Genomic DNA, 20,823 nt, shown 5'->3' with positions numbered 1-20,823 from the left:
CATCTGAAATTAGTGGGGAAGCTCTTTGGACCCCAGAGCCTGGGCATGCTGGAGGCTGGGCCTGTTTCCATGCCTGCTGTCCCCAGGGTCTACAGCCTGGGCCTGGGCATCAGATGGGGGTGAAGGCTGAGGTCAGTCAGAAATTCATGTCTCCACATAAGCGGGGAGGCAACGGCTGTTCCACAGGTCCTCATTGTTGCTTCCAGGGCACACTTTTCCCTCGTATGGTGTCTGTAACCTTTGGCCCTTTGTCCTGACCTCCCACTGATCTGGGATGCTGCAACCACCGGGGCTTGGCTCAGGATACAAGTAACCTGACTCTGCCCCATGTCACCCCTTATGGCCTCCAGAGAGGAAGGCCCCACAATGAGTGCCTCAGGCCCTCCAGGTCCAGCCCTGCCAAAGGCCTAGTGTTTAAGAACCCTGGCATCCACCTCTTCAGACCCAGGTACAGGCAGCAGCGGGTCTGCAAGGGGCCGTATGCACAGGCGTGGACGTGCTGTCCTGTTTGTCCTTTGTTCCCTGAGGGCCAGAGGAGCTGGCCTGCTCTCTCCCAGGAAGGTTCAACGTATTCTTCTGGCTGCCCTTTATTAGGTGATGCTGACAGTTTTATTTGTGTGACAGGTGCTTGCAAATTGAAACAGCTTCTGGGACCTACATTGGCCCCTTGCCCTCATGGGGCCTTAGTTTCCCCACCTGTCATGGTGGACTGGACTCCGAAGTGTCCTTTCACCTCAAGGTGTCCCATGCCCCCCACCATGTCCCTGGCCCAGCCTGTACTTGTACAGCCAAGTCTATCACTGATTCTTTCTCTCCAGGCACTATTCTGGCAGTTGACTCCACCCAGCTGGTGGCAAGCAGCCCTGACCCTTGCAAGGGTGCTGCCTGCTGTGCTGAGTCTCTGCATTGCTACAGGGATGAGGGGCTAGTGGGGTCGACTTTGGTAGGCTGGGGAAGTTGGGCTGAGAGAAGGCCCTCAAGGTAGCCCTGGGCACTGTGCTGTATGAGTGCCACTAATGTGGCCACATGACCTGTACTCTGCCTGCTGCTGTGTGCCCGCATCTGAGCTCTGCACACCTCTCTGCTTCTTTTTGCCTGTGAAAAACAAACACACTGGGCAGCCAGGAATCAAGCAGTGAGGAAAAGCTGACTTATTTCTACAGTTGCTGGGCCCCACTGCCTCTACCTGCTCCCCTTAGAACCCCGGGGGCTGGGGCCCAGGCCGGCCTGACCCTTCCTACGTGCTGTGCCTTGGATACTTAGGCCCTGCCTTCAACCACCCTCCAGATCAGACTTCAGGCACCTGGTACCTTCCAGGTATAGATTCCCAGCCAGGCGTGAGTGGTTTTCATTCTGCCCTTGTTCTCAGCCAGAGTGGTTGTGAGTGGAGACTAGATCGCTAGTCTGTAAGCTAGTGTTTGGGTACCTGATGGCTTTGGAGTGGCTTCTCACTCCTTGTCAGCTGGCTACACCAGCTCTACCACTCTAATTGTGTGACAACAGGCAAACCCCCCAGCCATTCTGAGCCCCAGCTTGCACTTCTATGAGATGGGTCTGGGCAGAATTCATGAGACTGGCCAGGTAAACTGGCTTGTGTTGTGAGCAGCAGAGGGCCTGGGAGGTCAGTGCTAGTCACACCAACTTTTTCTGCCCTTCCCTTTTCTTCCCAGTGGGCTCTGGGATAACTACAGTCTATGGTTCTGCTGGGTTCAGCAGGAAGCAGAGGAACCTAGGTCAGAGCCCCAGAGCCCCAGGTCCCCCTACAGGGAACCAGCTGCTTCCGGCCAGCCTTGAATTAATGGCTTTTAATTTAGAATTTAATCAATGCAGCTTCTCTCCAGAGACCTGTATGCTTCTGTCTGGGAGTGAGTTGTATCATCTCTGAGTGGGGCGGGCTGGTGGCCCATTATGGCCTCACCATGCAATTGCACTGGCTCCACTCTGACCTTGCTCTGCTTTGCCTGCAGCCAGCAAGCATCCCAGTCATGGAGGACTGCAACATGCACTCAGCTGCGAGTATCTTGGCCTCAGTGAAGGAGCAGGAGGCCCGCTTTGAGCGGCTGACAAGGGCGCTGGAGCAGGAGCGACGCCATGTTGTCCTACAGCTGGAGCGAGCCCAGCAACCTGGTGTGGGCACTGGTGGCATGGGCAGTGGGCAACCCCTGCCAATAGCCTGGCAACAGCTGGTCCTGCAGGTAACAGCCCAGTGACTCAGAAAACATGAAAATGGCCAACTGGGGAAACAATCAAGGGGCCCTAGTGGATCACAAGCCAGCATTCAGTGGCTTACTATGAGACTTTCTGGGCCTCTGGGGAGGGAAAGAAAGTGGGATACCAAGGGAATTGGATGTCTCATTTGGTTCCAGGGCACCACATGATGAATGGGTGGGACATAGCTTGACCTCAGAACAGTACCCTCCCCAGCTGAGTGAGCCCTCAGGACCTAGGGAGCTGGACAGGGTCTGTTCTGGGCAGTTCAGCCGTCAGCCTTGAGACACTGAGGATTGTGCCTGCCCTGGAGTCTTCCTGGCATGGTGGTAGTCTTAATATGCTAGAGGGGTAGTCCCAGAAGAAGGGTTGAGTAAGGCCCCAGGCTCTGCTTGCAGCTTAGAGGGTGACTTGGGAGTTTCAATTTTCCTATTGGCCATTGCCCTAACCTGGGCTCAGGTTCCTACTCAGCTCCAGGAGGTGTGGAGTCCTACCTGCCCTGTGAATAGGCTCTGAGAACTCTAAAGTTGGAGCATGTACATAGGAGTCAGATCACCTGATCCCCTCCACTCCCAACTAATAATTACCCTAGTGACTAGCCTGCTCACAGGGTGACAAGAGCACCTGGCTCATGGTTTGACAGAATGAGGAAACCTGGGAGGCCTGGAGTTGGTGGGATTATTGCATTTTCAGTTATTGACTGAGGCACAGGGTAGGGGATAGCCAGGGCAGAGCTATCCTAGGAGCCACAGGAAGGGGAGGGCTTTTGGATAGGGGTCTGTCCTGCAGGCCTCCTACAGTTACCCCTCCACACTACCAGACTCAGGCCTGGGGACTCAACGCCCGCTGAGACCTCTGGATTCCACAGAGTAACCCAAGCATTCTTTGTTCCTCTGGCTTAGGTCCCTAGGCAGGGGGTAGTGTTGCCCTCCTTAATCTTACAGATGGCCCCCATCCCAGTGTCATCCCCACTATAGGCACACCCTCCCTTCTTAGGTCTTGTTGAACTCTAGCTCCCAGGAACCAGACAGGCTACCTACTGGCTAGCACATATGTGGTGGCAGCTTGGGGCAGCCTGACACCTGTGTCTGGAGAGAAAGAGAGCAAAGTGATGATCTTGCTGACCCTGGCTAGCCACAATCCCACAGGCTCAGAGAAGCAGCTATGTCAGCCTGGAGGACCCCAAAAGTGACCACCCCCATACCTTCATATCCTCATTTGCTAGTGTGTGGTCCACACATATAGCCCACTGTGGTACACTGTTGGAGCTGAAGATGTGTCTTCAGAGGTCCTGCACCCACCAGCAGCCCCCACCATTGGGCCTGAGGTGGGTCTCACAGTGCACAGAAGGCAGGGACTGAGGTGGGGTGGGTCTGAGTTTGAGGACCATCTCTACTGTCCCCTGGATCCCAGGGTGAGGGCTGGCACTCCCAAAGGCCCCTGGAGAGGAGTGAAACAACACAGCTGGGCCACATGGGCCGGCTGTGTCGTTTATGTACATGGGGTGTTGTAGAGCCAGAGTGGCCCAGCAGAGCCTCAGTTTTCTGACTGGAGCCTGGGGAGAAGGAGGCAGGTGGTCCAGGCTTCTTCTCTTGCCCTACCCACTGAATCTCCTTGGAAGTCTACCTTGGAACCCAGTATCCTTGTTCATGATGTAAGTGTCACTGAATCTTGCCTTGCTGGGGAATGACCCAAGAGGTTGCCCCAGCCCAGCCCAGCCCTTGCCCTCAAGCAGAGCTAGACTTCCCATTATGGGACTGCATCTTCACACCAAGCTGCCAGCATGGGCTGTGGAGGAGTGTACCCTGGTAGGACTAACCCTTATTAACAAGACACTCTGACTCCCTGCACCCCCCAATTCCCAGTAAACCGAAAGCATGGAGGAGAGAGGGTCTGAGGCCAGCTCAGCCTCCTGGGCTTTTAGGCCAGAGTCACCCAACAATTATGCACCCCCACCCCCACCACTTAATCGGCTGACATGCTATGATGAGGAGGTCCCTGGGCCTCTGTGTTGATGGGTAGAACTCAAGACACAGTGGGTCAGTGCAGGGCCATTTGTCAGGTCCCCAGTGAGCTCTGTGTAGATAACTCTGGCTCTACACACTCCATGTACATAAATGGCCCAGCTGGCCCATGTGGCTCAGCTGTGTTGTTTCACTCCTCTCCAGGGGCCTTTGGGAATGCCAGCCCTCACCCTGGGATCCAGGGGACAGTAGAGATGGTCCTCAAACTCAGACCCACCCCACCTCAGTCCCTGCCTTCTGTGCACTGTGAGACCCACCTCAGGCCCAATGGTGGGGGCTACAGGATCTCTGAAGACACATCTTCAGCTCCAACTGTGTACCACGGTGGGCTATATGTGTGGACCACACACTAGCAAATGAGGATATGAAGGCATGGGGGTGGTCACTTTTGGGGTCCTCCAGGCTGACATAGCTGCTTCTCTGAGCCTGTGGGATTGTGGCTAGCCAGGGTCAGCAAGATCATCACTTTGCTCTCTTTGGGGTGTCATGCTCAGGGTGGGTGGGGCCTGGGATAAGGAATGGGCAATCTTGTAGTGCTGCCTTGGTGGTGACTGCCTCATAGGCCCCCATCTCACAGCAAGCAGCTAGGATGAGCAGCTGGTGCCAGGGAACCTAACTGGCCCCTGTTCCATCAGAACTCAGTTTCCTCAGATCTACAGGGGAGGAGGTGTGTGAGCTTTTCCACTGGGCACAGAGGCCTGGAAAGGAGGACTTTCAGAGTCATCCCTGCACGGGCTGGAGTTTGAACCCTGGACTCACTGCAGAAGAGGTAGGGGCGACCCCGACTCCGCCCCATCGGGTGCCCGTCCCGCCCCGCTTGGGCGCGGCCCCGCCCGATTGGCTGCTCGCTGTGACCGCCGCCAGATCCGCCCCCGCGGGTGTGAGTCCGCTGCGCCTGAGCCGGAGTGGCTGAGGTGCCAGAACCCAGCTCGGTCCAGCCGTCGCCGTCGCTTCCCCGCGCCCCCCTTCCCCCAGACCGAGCCGGCCTGATGCCGGCCGAACTCAAACAGGTTGGAGGGAACTTGGTCCCGGGCAGGGGGGCACAGAAGGGGGCCCTGCCGCGGAGGGCGGGGCACCAGCCTTCCCCGGGAGGACCTGCTTTTGTTCTGTGGAGCCGCAGGCTGGAGGCGGCTATTGTCTGCGCGGGTGGATGGACTGAACAGCGCACTGCTCTGGGGTTGTGCAAGACTCCGGGCGGGGCTGCTGGGTCTCTGGATCCCCTAGCCGGGGGTTGGGCCCTGGGCCCACTGGGGGTGCCACCCTGCACAGGACGGGGAGCAGGGCCAGGACCTTGGTAGGCACAACCCCTGGCCAGCGCACAGGACAGGTGTCTGGACTGGTGGAGGCGAGGGCCTCCCTGAGCATCCCCTCTCTGCTGGAGGGAGGCCGAGTCTGGAGAAGGAAGCTCAGCTAGGGCTCCTGTTCCCTGTGAGCTCGCTGGGCTTCCCCTTCCTCCAATACTCCCAGCGCGGCCTCTGACTCTGGGGACCTGCAAGCAGCTTCCTCTCCAGAGCTTTATGGGAATCCTTGTCTGTCCCGGCAATGCACATAAGGGGAGGGCTGGAGAACGCCCTGCCCACAGTGCGGGAAGCTGGGTGGGGGCGGGGGCAGCGGTGTCTCAGGAAAACCCCAGTATTCCACCACATAGTACTGGAGGTTGGGGGGAAAGGCATGTGGGTCACCCTCTCTTATTCAGAGGGGGAGCCTTTGTAGTAACAGTTAAGTAAACTGAGCGGAGGAGCAACCCCTTGTGGCTGAGTTATGCCTTCCCCACACATGCCTATCCTGACTACCTGGTCCCTGCCTGCTGTGTGTCCCCTACTCAGCCAAGATTTGGCTATTAACTGCCCCAAAGATGGAGGAGCCAGATGCTGGGACCTGGGTAGAATTGGCTGGTAGTATTGTTAATGGATGTGGGCTTGACTTTGGGAAGCCAGAATGGGTGACAGTCCTGTTTCTCCCACAAGTTTGTTCTCTTAGCTGCTAAGCACTCACTATCCCTTGGCCACTTGCCCAGTCAGTGTGGGGCTACACCCTGGCAGGTGGACTGCTGTTGCAGAGGGGTGAGCCCCTGTTCCACCAGGGCTGGGCAGAGGCATGGGTACCAAGGGAGAATGCATCCCTGGTAGCCAGGGATTTGTTCCCTAGTAAGAGATGCCAGCCTGGCTTGGTCTGGATTCCATCTGGATGGCCACAGTGGGTGGGGTGGTTGGTGCTCTGCTAACTCTTCCAATCATTTGTCTAGTGGCAGCCACCTGCCCTCTTGAGGGCCTGAACCCAGGGTTGTGGGAGTCAGGTATGGGAATCCTACCTTAACCCATCCTCTGTGTGTGCTCCCAGGGCTGTAGACAAGCTGAGGTACTTGTAGTGTTCATGATACAGACTCCAGGTGCTCATCTATCAAATCCAGACAGTGCAAGTAGAAACCCTAGCTCTTCCCCCTGTCCGTATTATAACTTGTTTTTTTCTGACTATTATCACATGTACCCCAGGGGTTGTGTGGGCTTTTGACCAAGCGGTGGCCTTCTGTTCATTGTTCCCCATGCCCCTCGCTGGCCCAAAGGTGAGTCTCGCACTATTTTCCCTGTCCCATGGTTTTTACACCCTGTGTTCTTTCCATTTCCATTCGAGGAAGCCAGGCCCTAAGTATGTGATAGGGCCCAGGGCCTTCCTACTGTTCCTGGAGCTCTGTCTCCAGGAACCCCCTTGACAGCAGTAGCATATGGTTGTGTCCACCTTTCTGGGGTACAGGCCACTCCAGTCCCCAGTTCAGAGTACGGGGCCAGAACTCTGCTATAAGTTCAAGGGATCTTATTAGCAAACCCCAGACTTAGCAACTTGTTCTAGGCTAGGCATGGGGACCATTCCTAGGACCCAGGTAGGCTTTGGATGGATTTGGGCCCTGGAGATAGGTGATGGGAGACTGGGGCAGTCAGTGGTCCCAGAAGAAGGGCACAAGGATGAATCCAGGGCCTGGGAAGGATAACAAGAGACAGCTAACAGGTTTGGCAGGATTTTGGAGGTTGGGAAGGATGTATGGGGTGGTGTGTGTACGGTTGTGGGGAAGGCAGGTGCTGCAGGGCCAGGAGCTCCTGTGGGTGGGCTAGACTGATAGGCATGGAACATGGGATCTTTAGGCAGATGTTTGAGACCAGACGAGGATTCAAGCACCTTGAACAGCTGTTTCAGTTGAGCATCATCTGTGTGCTGGTCACAGCCTGTGATCCCACATCCCCAACCCAAAGATGTTGCAGAGATTTGAGCCACAAGTCAGCCTTGCATCTCTTCATGATCTAGACCAGTTCCTCATCTGCTGCTAGCTCTGAAACTCCCATTGCAGACACTTGGGTAGGTGGTTGAGGGGGTTCTGTGCACATGGGGAAGACAGGAGGAGGTGAGAGGGATGTGGGTGGGATAGTGGGCACCTGGTAGTTACCAGGAGAGAGACAGACTGACATGCTTGATCCTATGGCTTGGGCCAGGCTCGGTGTTCAAGCATGCTCATGCACACATTCTTGTCAGGGGGACCAGGTACATGCACCACCTGTGTGTCCAGGCCCAGGCATGTGTAAAAGGCCAGGCCTTCTAGTGATCACCAGCTGACTCACACTCCTGCCTGCCTGCCTTCCTACCCTGGTGAAGTCATCTCTCAGTTTTTAGCTCCCTGAGGTCATTTGCCAGCAGGGGCTCTTGGGGCCTCAGGATCCTGCAACCGGTTTGCTTGGGCTGGGTGTTAATGGGTACCTCTGCAGGGTAGTCAGGCTTTATTGGGAGGCCCTAGCTCTTTTGGGCTCCCACTTTCCTGACTCAGCAGGGTAGAATGAGAATAATCAGCAGAGCTACAGAGTGGCATTGAAGTTGAGAAGTACTTCCCCTGCCCTCACTGTCTAGCTAGTGAGGGTACTTTTCTCTGAAAGTGTTAATGTATGCAAACCAACTAAGGAACCATATCTGGCTGACAGTGTTTTGGGCAATGTCCTGGTTCCCTCATGCAAGTCTTGCTTCCTTGCCCTGCCTCCACACTTGCAGCTAGCAGAGTGTTCCCCTCACTCCTCCCAGCTCTGACTGGCCCCCTGGAGCTCAACAGATTGCTCACTGCCGGCCACACATATGCTCCCACAGTTGCCAAATACAGATGAGACAGCTGAGACCCCAGTGGTGACAGGTTGTCTCTGAACTTTATTCTGTTCAGGCTGTCCCAGCTCCCAGTGCCCTAGGGGACGAGCCCAGAGAGCCCACTAGCATGTTATTTCTCTTTTCCTGGAATAGTGTTTTTCATTCCTAGTCATGTCACCAACAGACATTCCATCCACAGCTAAGGCTGTGGCCCATGAAGGGTTAGGTGTGATTAAGACTTTGCAAAACTGCCTTTTTTGTGGATGCCTGGAATTCTGTTAGCAGTTACTGAGGTTCTGGGTAAATTTTTTTCACTCTGTTAGGCCTTATTTTCTCACTTTGTAAAATCATATATGGTCCTCTGAGACCTTGCTTCTGGGGAAGGAAGGGTGCATTCTGTGATCTCTTCTTACCGTAGACAGAGGTATGCAAGACCTTTTCCTGGACCCCTTGAAGAAGTCACAGGGGCCCAGAACCTCAATATTGCTTACAGTTAAGTAGAGGGCAGGTGTTCCTTCAGGACAGAACCCAACCTTTTGAGGCAGGCCCTGAGGGCAGCTTTGCGCAGCTTCCCTTGCACACCTCCACAGCCCAGGGCTGGGAGCTCAGTGGGCTTTAGGAGCCAGGTGGATGTGGATGTGCATGTGAGCTATTAGTCTTGTCCAGGTTTCAGCTATGTCTGTGCAGGCCTCAAAGGCTGGGGCCAGGGCATGGGGCCCTTTCTGCAAAAGCTTCTGTTTTCCTGCTGACTTGACTTTGGCCACCTAGGAATGTGCTCTTCACTTGTCCAACTACCAAAGCTTGAGTTTCAGTCCCTGGCCAGATGCTGATCCCTGGAACCTTATGGTCATAGGACCAAGAGTTCTCGCTTAGCTCTGCTGTGGCCTGGGTGGTCCTCTGAGCCTCAGATTCCTCACTGGAAGGTTTGGCCAAAGGCATATAGGCCTTTCGAGGTCCTCTTTCTGTGTCCATCTTACCCACAGTTCTACCATTGTTATTCCCTGTGTATGATGGCAAGGGGGCGGCAGGCTAAGAATGAGGTGAGACTTGGGGTTTGTTCAGGGAGTGGTACTAGGGTTTCTGCTAAAGACTAGCTAGGCTCCATTCTACATTCACTGGGATCCTTAGGATCTACATTCACTGGGATCTGATATGATACTCAGTGTCTTTTAGTGAGACAGGGCCAGGCCATTGTCCATTCAACATTGCAAGAGTGTTTGGGTCAGAAGGAGCAAGGGTATTTTGGCTTTCTGAATGCACAGAACATGCTGGGAAATGGGTATTTCTGTCTTGCTGGCCTTGGGGATGGTGGGAGCCTGGACACAACCACAGGAGTTGGTGAGCAGTGATGAAACTGCTGCTGCCAAACCTCTACACTCCAGGTTTTTGGGTAGGACAGGGAGGAGGCCCACAACAATGGGAGGCCCATTCAGAGGTGGCAAGTCATGTCAAAAAGGATCCTATATGTCTTACCCAGGCTTCCTTGGGAGCCTGACCTCACAACTCAGATGGGGCTGCCCAAGATTATACCACTGGGGTCTGGGGCCATATCTGCCATCTCAGCCCAAGGAGGCCTTTGGATAGGATAATAGGGTACTGTGAACCTTTGGTATTGAGGCAGGAATGTCCTACTGTCCTTACCAGCTTGGGCAGAGAAAGGTCCTGGGGTTGGTGGGTTCCAGGGGCAGGGAAAATGAACTCCTGGCATCCAGGCCAACTGGGGCATCTGAACTGCAGGGCAGGATGAACAGTGGGTTCTCCCAATGACACTTGCCCCCCTTGCCCAGGAGCAGAGCCGGGGAAGCCAGGCTTCTCTTGTTACAATGCCAGAGGCACCTGAGGTGCTGGAGGAAACAGTGACAGTGGAGGAGGACCCTGGCACACCTACCTCCCACGTATCCATTGTTACCTCAGAAGATGGCACTACCCGGCGCACGGAGACCAAGGTATGGCTGGGCCTAAGAGGTGGGTAGATAGACTATGTGGTTGCAGAGTGTGTGCATGTCCTCTCTCCTAGGGTCCACCCATTGTTTGGGTGGAAAACCAAGACCACTTTGGCCCTGCTCGGGCCATGTCTGGGCCTCTCAGGCTGTCCAACCTATCAACTGCCTGCTTATCTGCCAGGTCACCAAGACAGTCAAGACAGTGACCACACGAACTGTGCGCCAGGTACCTGTGGGCCCAGATGGCCTTCCACTCTTGGATGGTGGACCCCCGCTAGGCCCCTACCCTGACGGCCCCCTGGACCGGCACTTCCTGTTGCGTGGGGGTGGCCCAGCAGCCACACTATCCCGTGCCTACCTCAGCAGTGGGAGCAGCTTTCCTGATGGGCCTGAGCCCCATGAAGTCCCCAGCTATGGCAGCCTGTCCCGTGGGCTGGGTGTGCGACCTCCACGTGGTGGCCCCCTTGGCTCAGGTCCCAGTGATGGCTGCTTCACACTGCCTGGGCGCCGTGAGACATTTCCAGTGGGCCCTGAGCCAGTGACTCTGGCTGGCCGCTCTCAGCCTGAGCACTTCCAGGCAGAGCCGTATGGCCTGGAAGATGACACTCGAAGCCTGACTGCTGATGAAGAGGGTGGCCCAGAACTGGAGCCTGACTACGGCATTACTGCCCGGAAGATGCTTGACTGTGGACGAGGCTTTCGCACCAGGTGAGCTTCCTGTGCCCACACCACGTTCAGGAAGTCTCCCTTCCACTCTTCAGAGTGGGGGTACCACAGAGTTGTGCTCCACAGGGAGTAGAGCTCCTAGTAGGTGGAGCTAGTCACACACAGCTTAGTTTGAATTGGCCTCACCTTATTTCAAGGACTGAAGCAAGGGCAGGCCCTGGGGTGATGAAAGTTGCAGGGGATCTGGGCATGAGAAGTTGGTGACAGTGCACTGCCCCTGTGCCAGCTAGATGGCCATGAAGACTTGAATACAAGAGGCTCAGGGTATGTTTCTGAGTGTGAAACTTCATATTCTCTCCAAGCTTTAGTATCCCTTATACACAGAAGCAACCAGAATCCAGGTCCCCTTGTCTTTCCAAGCCTACTCTCTTGTTCTGTTTCCCCTGCTGTCAGTTTCTTTATGCAGCAAGGCAACATAATCACAGCCTGAGTCTGGATTGCACTGTGACCAGTGTGAGACACCTATCCTATCCTAGCCTCAACCCCTCCCCTGGGAAGCCAGTGTGATGGTGACAGTTTACCAGGTCAACTCACCCTGATGGTGTGACTGCCCCTTAGATGACCCCACTGGTAGGCTTCCTGGGAAGGTGGGTCCCCAGTCATGAACAAATACTTTGTAGAAATGCGTTTAGTTCAGAGTTGGGAGGAATGCTGCCTGGTGACTGGAGTGAGTGGACTCTGTTTTGGAGGGATACATGCTCTGACGACTACTGGCTAGGGTTTGGCCCTGAGTCAGTTCTTGCCTGACTAGGTGTGACTCTCAGTACTCACTCCATGTGTAGGGTCAAGAGATTAATGCTCTAGGCCCAGCCTTGCCCTCTGGGTTCACAGTCCCCTGGTGTGATGGGGTAGCTTGGAGGCAAAGCGAGTGGCCTCTGTGAAGACGTTCATCTGCCCCACTCACCTGCACAGGGCTTATGACGATGTGGCAGATGATAGTGGTGAGCTGATGGAGGAACGACCCCCGTTCCCAGCTGTGACAGCACCCCTGGCCCAGCCAGAACGAGGCAGCTTGGGTAGCCTGGAGCGGGTGGTGCGGCGTTCACCCTCTGTCGACAGTGCCCGCAAGGAGCCACGCTGGCGAGACCCTGAGCTGCCAGAAGTACTGGCTATGCTGCGGCACCCTGTGGACCCTGTGAAGGCCAATGCAGCTGCCTACCTGCAGCACTTGTGCTTTGAGAATGAGGGCATCAAGAAGCGTGTGCGGCAGCTACGGGGGCTGCCACTGCTTGTGGCTCTACTGGACCACCCCAGGGCAGAAGTGCGGCGCAGGGCCTGTGGGGCACTGCGGAACCTCTCCTATGGCCGGGACACCGACAACAAAGCTGCCATCCGGGACTGTGGTGGTGTGCCTGCCCTGGTGCGCCTGCTGCGGGCTGCCCGGGACAATGAGGTTCGAGAGCTAGTCACTGGTGAGTGACTCCTGGCTGCCTTCCATTCCCTGGGAAGAGAGAAGAGCAAGCTTGGCCTGGGGGTTGGTATGCACCATGGGTCTTTCGGCCAGGGAAAGCACCCTGTTATTCAGGAGTTTCAGCTGCTTTAACTGGTCCCCAGTCTCTACTTCTAGACATTGCTGCTGCAGGTAGGACTAGCACTGGGACCCTCAGGCCGGCCTCCTCCCTACCTGCCCTCATCTTGCCACTTTGGCTCCACACTACCCTCACCGTGCATTAGTGGAGATTGCACCTAGTGGGACCCTAGTCACATGACCATCAGAGTGGTCCCGTGGCCGCAGAGGCATTAGTCCCACCCACCCAGGTGACTAAGATGGGGGTGGGGGAGATGGCACCCATGTGTCCATTCCCAGGCTGCCTGCCAGCCCCTGTGGACCACCTGGAGCTGCTAACTGGGTGTCCCAAGCCGGGCCAGGTGTTTAGGATCTCCCATGACCTTTGTCACTTCTGGTGCCAGCTGTGGCATGATAGAGACTGGGCATCTACTGAGCAGCGTTGTGGGGAGGTGGGAAGGGTCATGCTCATGGTTAGCATGAGTCATTGGTGCATCCCATAGGCACACTTTGGAACCTGTCATCCTACGAGCCCCTGAAGATGGTTATCATTGACCATGGACTACAGACGCTAACCCACGAGGTCATTGTGCCCCATTCGGGCTGGGAGCGTGAGCCCAATGAGGACTCTAAGCCGCGGGATGCTGAGTGGACAACTGTCTTCAAGAATACCTCAGGCTGCTTGAGGTGTGGGCCGGGCTGGGTGCTCTCGGGGCTGTTCAGTGGACTGTGCCTGCTCAGGAGGCAGGCATCAGGCCCCATTGCGGGCTTGCCCCTCCAGGATTGGGACCCTGTCTTAGTGACAGCCACATCGTTGTGACCCAGTAACATGAAAGACAGTTAGCTGCCCAAGTCTTAGGAGCTTCTAAACCTTGTCACATTTTTTCCCCAAGTCTTGAGAATAGAGTCTAAAGGGGCTTTGTTGACCCCTAAGGGTACTCTGGACAAGGTGTGCTGCCCTTTGTGTGATACCCAAGGATTCCAGTTCTGCCCAGCTTGACTGTACCCTCTTGTCACTGTGGCATTCAGAGGCAGGGAGGCCAGGACCCTTTCTCCAGTGTTCAGAGGCCTCATACTATCTCCTTGTGATCCCTGCCCTCACTCTTATCCTGTAGATACCCCCAGATAGTCCTGGGTGCCCATAATTCTGCCTGTCCCACAGAACATGCCAATGTAGCCCTTTGGGTCCCAACAGTGCAAAGCGAAGCACAGAGGTGCCACTGGAGTGGGGGCAGGGGGAGGCCAGAATTGTTTGTGCATCAACTCAGACCTCTGAACATACTTTTTGTCCCTTTCTAAATCAGCTGGTAATCAGGGATGCCTCCCCATCCCCCAGAGATGCCAGGCCTGAACTCTCTCCTAAGGTCTTAGTAGTCAGGCCTCTGCTGTCCACCTGCCTTGTATTCAGGCTGGTAACATCTGCCCATAAGCCCAACAGGGCAACATTAGGGCCTATGTTGCAGATGAAGACAGATCCTGAAGCTGTGTGGGTTGGGGGTAGTTCCCAAGGGAGCCAGGGGTCACCTGGCTTGCTCTTGGCCACTAGGAACGTGAGCTCGGATGGTGCAGAGGCCCGGCGGCGACTCCGGGAGTGTGAAGGGCTGGTGGATGCACTCTTACATGCCCTGCAGTCAGCCGTGGGCAGGAAGGATACGGACAACAAGGTGGCTGGCAGGGCAGGGCGGGTCCTGCAGGTTGTAGGCCTGGGCAATCTCTCACAGTCTCCCTTACAGGGTAGGGGAGACAGGAGAGGAAGGGGGCCCCAAAGGATCTGAGTTGTCTGGGTGGCATAGAGGGGAAGGACCCTGGGTGACAGCCACCTTGTAGTGGCTAACCTGTAAGGCGGGCAGGAACTGAGTCCTGGGCAAGGTCCTGCATGTGGTAGTTACTCCATCCTTCCCTCCTTTGACTCCTCCCTGGCAGTCTCATCCATGAGGGCCTCCAGCTCAGGCCCTCCCATCCTATACCCCACTCCCCTTGGTGCACACTGACTGACCAGTCTTCTCTTGGAGGGTCAGCAGTCTCCATGGTCATGTGGCCCTTCCCCACCAGCTCTCCTCTCCTCACAGTCGGTGGAGAATTGCGTGTGCATCATGCGGAACCTGTCCTACCACGTGCATAAGGAGGTGCCAGGGGCCGATAGGTACCAGGAGACTGAGACTGGGCCCCTGGGTGGCGCTGTGGGCTCCCAGCGCCAGAGGCGGGATGATACCGGCTGCTTCGGTGGCAAGAAGGCCAAAGGTGTGTGGTTGGGACTGGGGTTCTGCTCTAGGAGACCCTCCCACCCCGGGCTAAAGGTTTTCTATTCCCAAGGCTGTTACAGAGGCTGGAGGACATCCAGTCAGTTGTGGACAGACAGGCAGGGAGCCTAGGAGGGCATGCAACCCTGGGGCATCCAGCTGGTAGACCCAGCATTCCCCATTTTTACTGTGGACCCACAAGGAAGGACAGGAGTGAACCCTCATGGTGTTCCTAATGGTGTCTGGATCCAGTCTCAGCTCCAGGAAGAGTTCTGTGGTCCCAGTTGTGAAAATGTCAAAGATGGTGCCACCTTCTGATGTTGCAGGGCATGTGCAGGCCCTGGATGCCCCAAGGGCAGCATTTCACTCTGCCCGCACTAGCATCTTCCAGGTGCACATAAAGTCTGTGCACTGTGCACTTTTGGCTCCCAAAAGTAATCTGTCAAAATTCTATGTCCTGCCTGCTCAACTCAGCATGTGCAGTGAAAATTGTGGCTTCCCAGGAGGGCTTGGGGTGCTGCCCACTTAGGCTCATCTCCTCTCTCCTGTGCTTCCTCCGGCTGCCCAGAGGAGTGGTTCCATCAAGGTGAGTCCCTGTCTGTCCTACTGTCCAGATCTGCCAGGTGCAGAATGTCAGGCCTGGACTGGTTGGAGACCAAGTGGCTGTGCCCATCTGTAACTTCAGATTGGGCAGCCCAACAGGACTGGCCCTGGAGCTGGGGCAGAGCTCAAGTGGGCTAAGATATGTCTGTCTTCATTGGACCAGAGAGCAGAGGCTGCCCCTCCAATGAAATAGGGTAAGGTATGGCAGAGGGACCATGAGATTGGACAGGGGTCCCAGGTCATCTGAACTGAGCTCTACTGCCTTCCAATGGAGGATATGCTCCCTTGTTGAGATGGGAGGGTGAGGCAAGTAGGGGAGGTCATGAACTTTCATGGAAGTGTGTAGGCTGAGACTGATAGGTATTGTGTGCGTCCGCTGTAGGGGCTGGGACTATGGGTGGAGGCCTCTCCTAGCCAGCAGAACCTTTGATTGAGTCCTGGCTTCAGACAAGGACAAGTTTCTCTGTAAATGGGACTCTTGGCTCCAGCCCTGCCTTGCTGTGTGACCAGGCATGTCCTGTTCTTTTCAACCCTCAGCTTTACTGCATCCATCTGCCCCCTCAGCCTGCGGCCCCAGTCTCCTCAGTTTACACACCAGGCAGCCACAGAGGACCATGGTAGTAGGGGTGGGTGTGTCAGCTTCCAGCTGACAATGCAGCTTCCAGCAGTGATGAGTCCTGAGTGTTTGGAGCAGGAGTAGGATGCCCCCAGATCCTACTGCCACTATTGTCCTGCCTGGGGCTGATCTGCCTGCCTGAATGCAGAATGGGGCTCTGTCCTTAGAGCCTCTTGGTGCCCAGTCCTGGACATGGGGGTACATTTTGATATCTGGGCAGGAAAGAGCTATGTCCGTCCTTCCTGACATAAAATTATCCCTTGGCAGGGTCTACCTCACTTCTCACTGCCCTTCTGTTCTAGGGAAGAAAGATGGTGACATGGACCGGAACTTTGACACTTTGGACCTTCCCAAGCAAACACAGGCTGCCAAAGGTCAGTAGGCAGAGTTGAAGTCCAAGCCCAGGATTGTGTAGGTGGTGAAGCTTGTTCCACCAAACAGGCCCAAAGGGCCATGGGGATCTTGTGGGGAAGCAGAATCACAGGTGTGGGGACCCACAGAGGACTGTGTAATCTCTGGGCACCTACTGAGGGTTCACAGACAGGGTCAGTGGCATGGGTCAATTTAGACAGCATGGGGGGCAGAGGCATAGAAGTCAGGCATATGAGAGGCGGGCGAGGATTAGAGTGAGTCCCACAATAAGAGTAAGAGCCAGTCAGGCATGTTCTCCACTGTCAGCCAAAGAGCTCAGGTTCACTCTGGAGGGGGTTCAGCCAGGATGGTACAGTTGGATCCAGTATAGGCTGAACCAGAAGACCCCTACCCACAACTCATGGGGATAGAGTGGTACTTGCTCCTCATCCCTCATGGCCATTGAAATCCTACTGTGTGCTGGCACTGTTCTGGGCACTGAGCAGTGGAAGTCAGCCTGAGTGAGAGGACTATCCTGGTGAGCACAGACCACCGCCAACCCTATAAGCCCTCATCCCTAAAGTGGGGTGGAAAGACCCAGTTGCAGAAAGTAGGGGAAAGCATCACCACGAGAGGGACCAGCTTATACAAATGGTGGGGGGATATTAGAGTATTGGGGGAACATTAAAAAAAGCCCTGTGGAGCTGAAGTGGAGAGAGCATGGGCCTGAACACTGGGAAGGGGGATGAGATGACAGGTGGGAGGACATGTAGAGAGCCAGGCAGGCAGAAGCCCTAGTTGGGGACAGACTGACCCTAGAGCAGCATGGGGTCAATCTGCTGCCAGGCGGGGTCTCAACTGCAGTGGGATCAGGATGGTAGGCCTGCTCAGACAAGGGGCAGGGGCCTGCTGCTAGGGGCCCAGCTCTGGTAACTCAGCCTCAATAATATTGTGAGGAGACCTTGTTGCTAGGGAACATGGGTTTTGTTGGTAGGGCAACACCTCTGGTTGCCATCTCCTTCCATCCCAGGCCTCCCGGAAGCTCAGACTGCCAGCGACCCAATTCCATTTCTTTGACAGCAAGGTCAAGGGAACTGCTTGTCAAAACCCACAGTCTCTTCACTGAGCCTGTTTGTTCCTCTGTGAAATGGAAATACTTTCCTCTGGGGTGGCCATAAGGAGTTAACTTGTTGATACTAAACATACTCTGACTGTATCGCACCCAGCCCTGGGTCTTGGGAGCCCTGAGCGGGGGTGAAAGGAAGATGGGCTGAGGGGAAGGTCTGAGTTACCATGGATGCCCTGTTCCCAGGCTTTGAGCTGCTGTACCAGCCTGAGGTGGTACGTCTCTACCTCTCCCTCCTCACTGAGAGCCGGAACTTTAACACCCTCGAGGCTGCTGCTGGTGCTCTACAGAACCTCAGCGCTGGCAACTGGATGGTGAGAGACCAAGTCTGCTAGGGAGGGGACAGAGAGGGAATCCCTAGCATCACATGGTGCCTGCCCATGCCCTAGGCTGTGGTCAGGTGGGTGTGGGAGAGGAGGAGACACACCACCTCCCCCAAGGTCCAGGAGGTTCAGGACACGCAGTGGAGAAGGAGTTGAGTTGCCAGGGTAGGACTTTGCCTGTGCAGCTGGAGGGAGTGTTCAGGGCTCGGGTGGGAGTGTCCAGCCTGTGTGGGACAACTTCGTGTGCTGAGCACACTCCTCCACTGCTGCCACTGCCACAGTGGGCCACATACATTCGTGCCACGGTACGCAAGGAACGTGGACTGCCAGTGCTCGTAGAGCTGCTGCAGTCTGAGACTGACAAGGTGGTGCGTGCTGTTGCCATTGCCCTTCGCAACCTATCGCTGGACCAGCGCAACAAGGACCTTATTGGTGAGGATGCCTGTGAGGCAGAACCCAGATGGAGAACTGGGTGGGTGGCTTGGGGTTTCCCCTGGTGGGCACTGGGCGGCCTTGGTGGGGATCTTCAGCTCATAGCCTTCCTGATGTGGTCGGGACCTAGCCCCTAGCACACCGGGGAGCCCCTGCATCGCCCTAGCTGGAATCTGTCCACTTCCCGCCGAGGTGGGGCAGGGGCGTGTCCTCACACCGACCCCACTCCTCAGGGAGCTATGCCATGGCAGAGCTGGTGCGGAATGTGCGCAGTGCACAGGCTCCAGCCAGACCTGGTGCCCGGCTGGAGGAGGACACAGTGGTGGCGGTGCTCAACACCATCCATGAGATTGTGTCCAACAGTCTGGACAATGCCCGTTCACTCCTGCAGGCCCGAGGCGTGCCTGTGCTGGTGGCACTGGGTGCAGCCAGGTGAGTGGAGCCAAGGCCCTGGGAGAATGGGGTGGTATGGTGGGTTGGGTGGACAAGATGCTGAGCCTGCGCCGTGGTTGTAGCCAATCCGTGCGTGAGGCGAAGGCTGCGTCCCACGTGCTACAGACAGTGTGGAGCTATAAGGAGCTGCGTGGGGCCCTGCAGAGGGATGGCTGGTCCAAGGCCCGCTTTCAGGTATAGCTGCTTTCCTTTTCTCCTTCACTCCGCAGGCGGGGTCCCCCAAGGGAGTAGCCTTGACCTCACCCCTGTCTGTTTTGTGCCTCCCCAGTCAGCCACTGCTAACACCAAGGGTCCTAAGGGAGCAGCGAGTCTGGGCGGCTTTGAGGATAGCACACTTCCACTGGTGGACAAGAGCCTTGGTGAGTGAGGTGGAAGGCATGGGAACCTATCAGTCGGGTTTGACTGACTCCCTCAACCCACACTGTTGACAGTACGACCAGTGAGGGTGGAGGAGGGAGGGCCGATGTCTTCCAGGAGATGGCCCCAGGATTGTGGAGAAGTTTCCCATTGTCTTCATCTGTCCACATTGGTGCCAAACTGGGGGTGGGGGCAGTGGGGCCACTGGGCAGAGGCCCAGTAGAAGGGTGCAAAGATGTTAGTGACAGAGGGCACCAGGGGTTGACGTGGACTTGTCCACTTGCCCCACTCCCACTCCTGCTTGCAAGCAGCCAGCGCCTGCCTTATACCTTGCAGATGGTGAAAAACCTAGTGGCCAGGATGTGATACCCCTGGAGACTCTGGGCCCAGGTAAGTGCAGGGAGGAGGCAGGGACCTGAGATGACCAAGTGGTTTTGAATTTTGTGCTAGGAAGGCCTTTGAAGGAGCTGCTGGTAGGATGAGAGATTTATTTTTAGGGTGTTCAGGGGAGCTCTTCTGTCTGCTTGTGCCTATGCAGGTGCCTTTCTTTTTCTTTCCTCTTTTCCTAATAAACCTGTCCTTTTAAAATGTTAAAAAAAGAATGGTGTCTATGGAATGAGGGGTAGCCTAGCCAGGGAGTGTTGGTGCCCAGCCTAAGGTCTGTTCTCTGACCGGGTTTGGAGGGTCTCGGTGAAGAGCTGGCATAGGCCCCCTGATGGTGATGGGCAGGGCCCCCTATGATGAGATGGGGGTCTTCTTCCCATGTGTGCCCTTCAGAGTCCCTCTTATTCCCCCAATCCACAGATGGATACTCCACCACAGACCGGAGGGAGTGGAGGGCTCGAGGCAGTGACCCTGCAGGGGAGGTTTCTGAGAAGGAACCATTGAAAGTAAGTGGCTGTGGGCAGGTACCCAAGTTGGTGACATAGTCCAGTGGCTCCTGGAAAGGAGCCAGGCAAGATACTGGGTTCTGGCTGGGTGGGCCACTGGACACGAAAACCACAGCCAGGAGCAAGGCCTCTGGCCTTGGGAACCTCAAGTCAGATTCAGTCTGTGGATGTAGATGGTTCAAGTTCCTACCCACAGGGAGGGAGGTGGCATGGAACCAAGGCCACTGCCCAGGGTGGGGGAAGCCTGAGCAAGTTTGCATACCCGTCTCTGCATGTGTGTGTGGATGAAGGCTGCTGCAGTCCCATTTCCAGGGCAGAAGTTGTCACCTTCTCTTTGCTGATCCCTTGACTTCAGGCACAGCCATCTGTGTCTGCGTGTCACTCTGCATCTGTGTGAGCCGCACTGGCTAGCTACCCTTTGCCTTCAGTCCTGCCCTTGTGTCTACCCCTGCTCTGTCCCCATCCCACTGACCGGTGTCCCCCTCCCCAGGTCAACTAACATGCTCTTTTTTGCCTCTAATGCTCTCTGCCACCACCTATCTGCTGCAGCCTGACCTTGGCAGGAAGGTTCCTCCTCCTGGGCCCAGCAGGCCCACAGTCAGGCTGGTGGACGCCGTGGGGGACACTAAACCTCAACCTGTTGACTCCTGGGTCTAGCTTGCATGCCTGGTACGTTCTCACATTGGTTTCTTGTCTTCTGGACCTTGAGCATCTTGTCTCTGCTGGCTGCATGCTCTGCTCTCCCAGCAGGACCCCTCCTCCAGCTCAGCAGGTCTGATGCCCACCTTAGGGAAGGGCACATCGGGGTCAGAGAGGGAGGGGTCTCCTTGGCCTGCACCTCCAGCCCAGGCACAGTTCTGTAGGGACCAGGAGATAGGGCCAGAGCAGGGATGGGTGCCCTTATACTT

The 20,823-nt window shown here is 56.0% G+C and overlaps 1 protein-coding gene across 2 annotated transcripts; it reads left to right on the top strand.

The window, feature by feature from the left end:
- Positions 1 to 1,976: 1,976 nt before the first annotated feature.
- ARVCF (ARVCF delta catenin family member) lies at positions 1,977 to 20,572 on the top strand (the record flags this gene model as incomplete). 2 transcript variants are annotated; one of them, XM_084244771.1, is made up of 17 exons in its annotated part: positions 1,977 to 2,195; positions 10,136 to 10,294; positions 10,473 to 10,999; positions 11,930 to 12,429; positions 13,028 to 13,211; positions 14,071 to 14,188; positions 14,594 to 14,765; positions 15,333 to 15,350; positions 16,286 to 16,357; positions 17,647 to 17,774; positions 18,065 to 18,215; positions 18,449 to 18,647; positions 18,731 to 18,842; positions 18,937 to 19,027; positions 19,362 to 19,415; positions 19,830 to 19,915; positions 20,465 to 20,572. In XM_084244771.1, 17 exons carry the CDS (start codon positions 1,986 to 1,988, stop codon positions 20,570 to 20,572), a joined length of 2,889 nt encoding a protein of 962 aa, XP_084100897.1. The 2 variants fall into 2 exon arrangements, with proteins under 2 accessions (XP_084100897.1, XP_084100896.1); XM_084244770.1 differs by lacking the exon at positions 15,333 to 15,350 and having other exon boundaries at positions 1,986 to 2,195.
- Between the last annotated feature and the right edge of the window lie 251 nt (positions 20,573 to 20,823).

Source organism: Talpa europaea, assembly GCF_964194135.1.
Source record: "Talpa europaea genome assembly, chromosome: 10".
Classification (NCBI taxonomy): Eukaryota; Metazoa; Chordata; class Mammalia; order Eulipotyphla; family Talpidae; genus Talpa; species Talpa europaea.
Note: the sequence above shows the minus strand (reverse complement) of the source record. Positions and strands in the feature narration are given on the sequence as shown.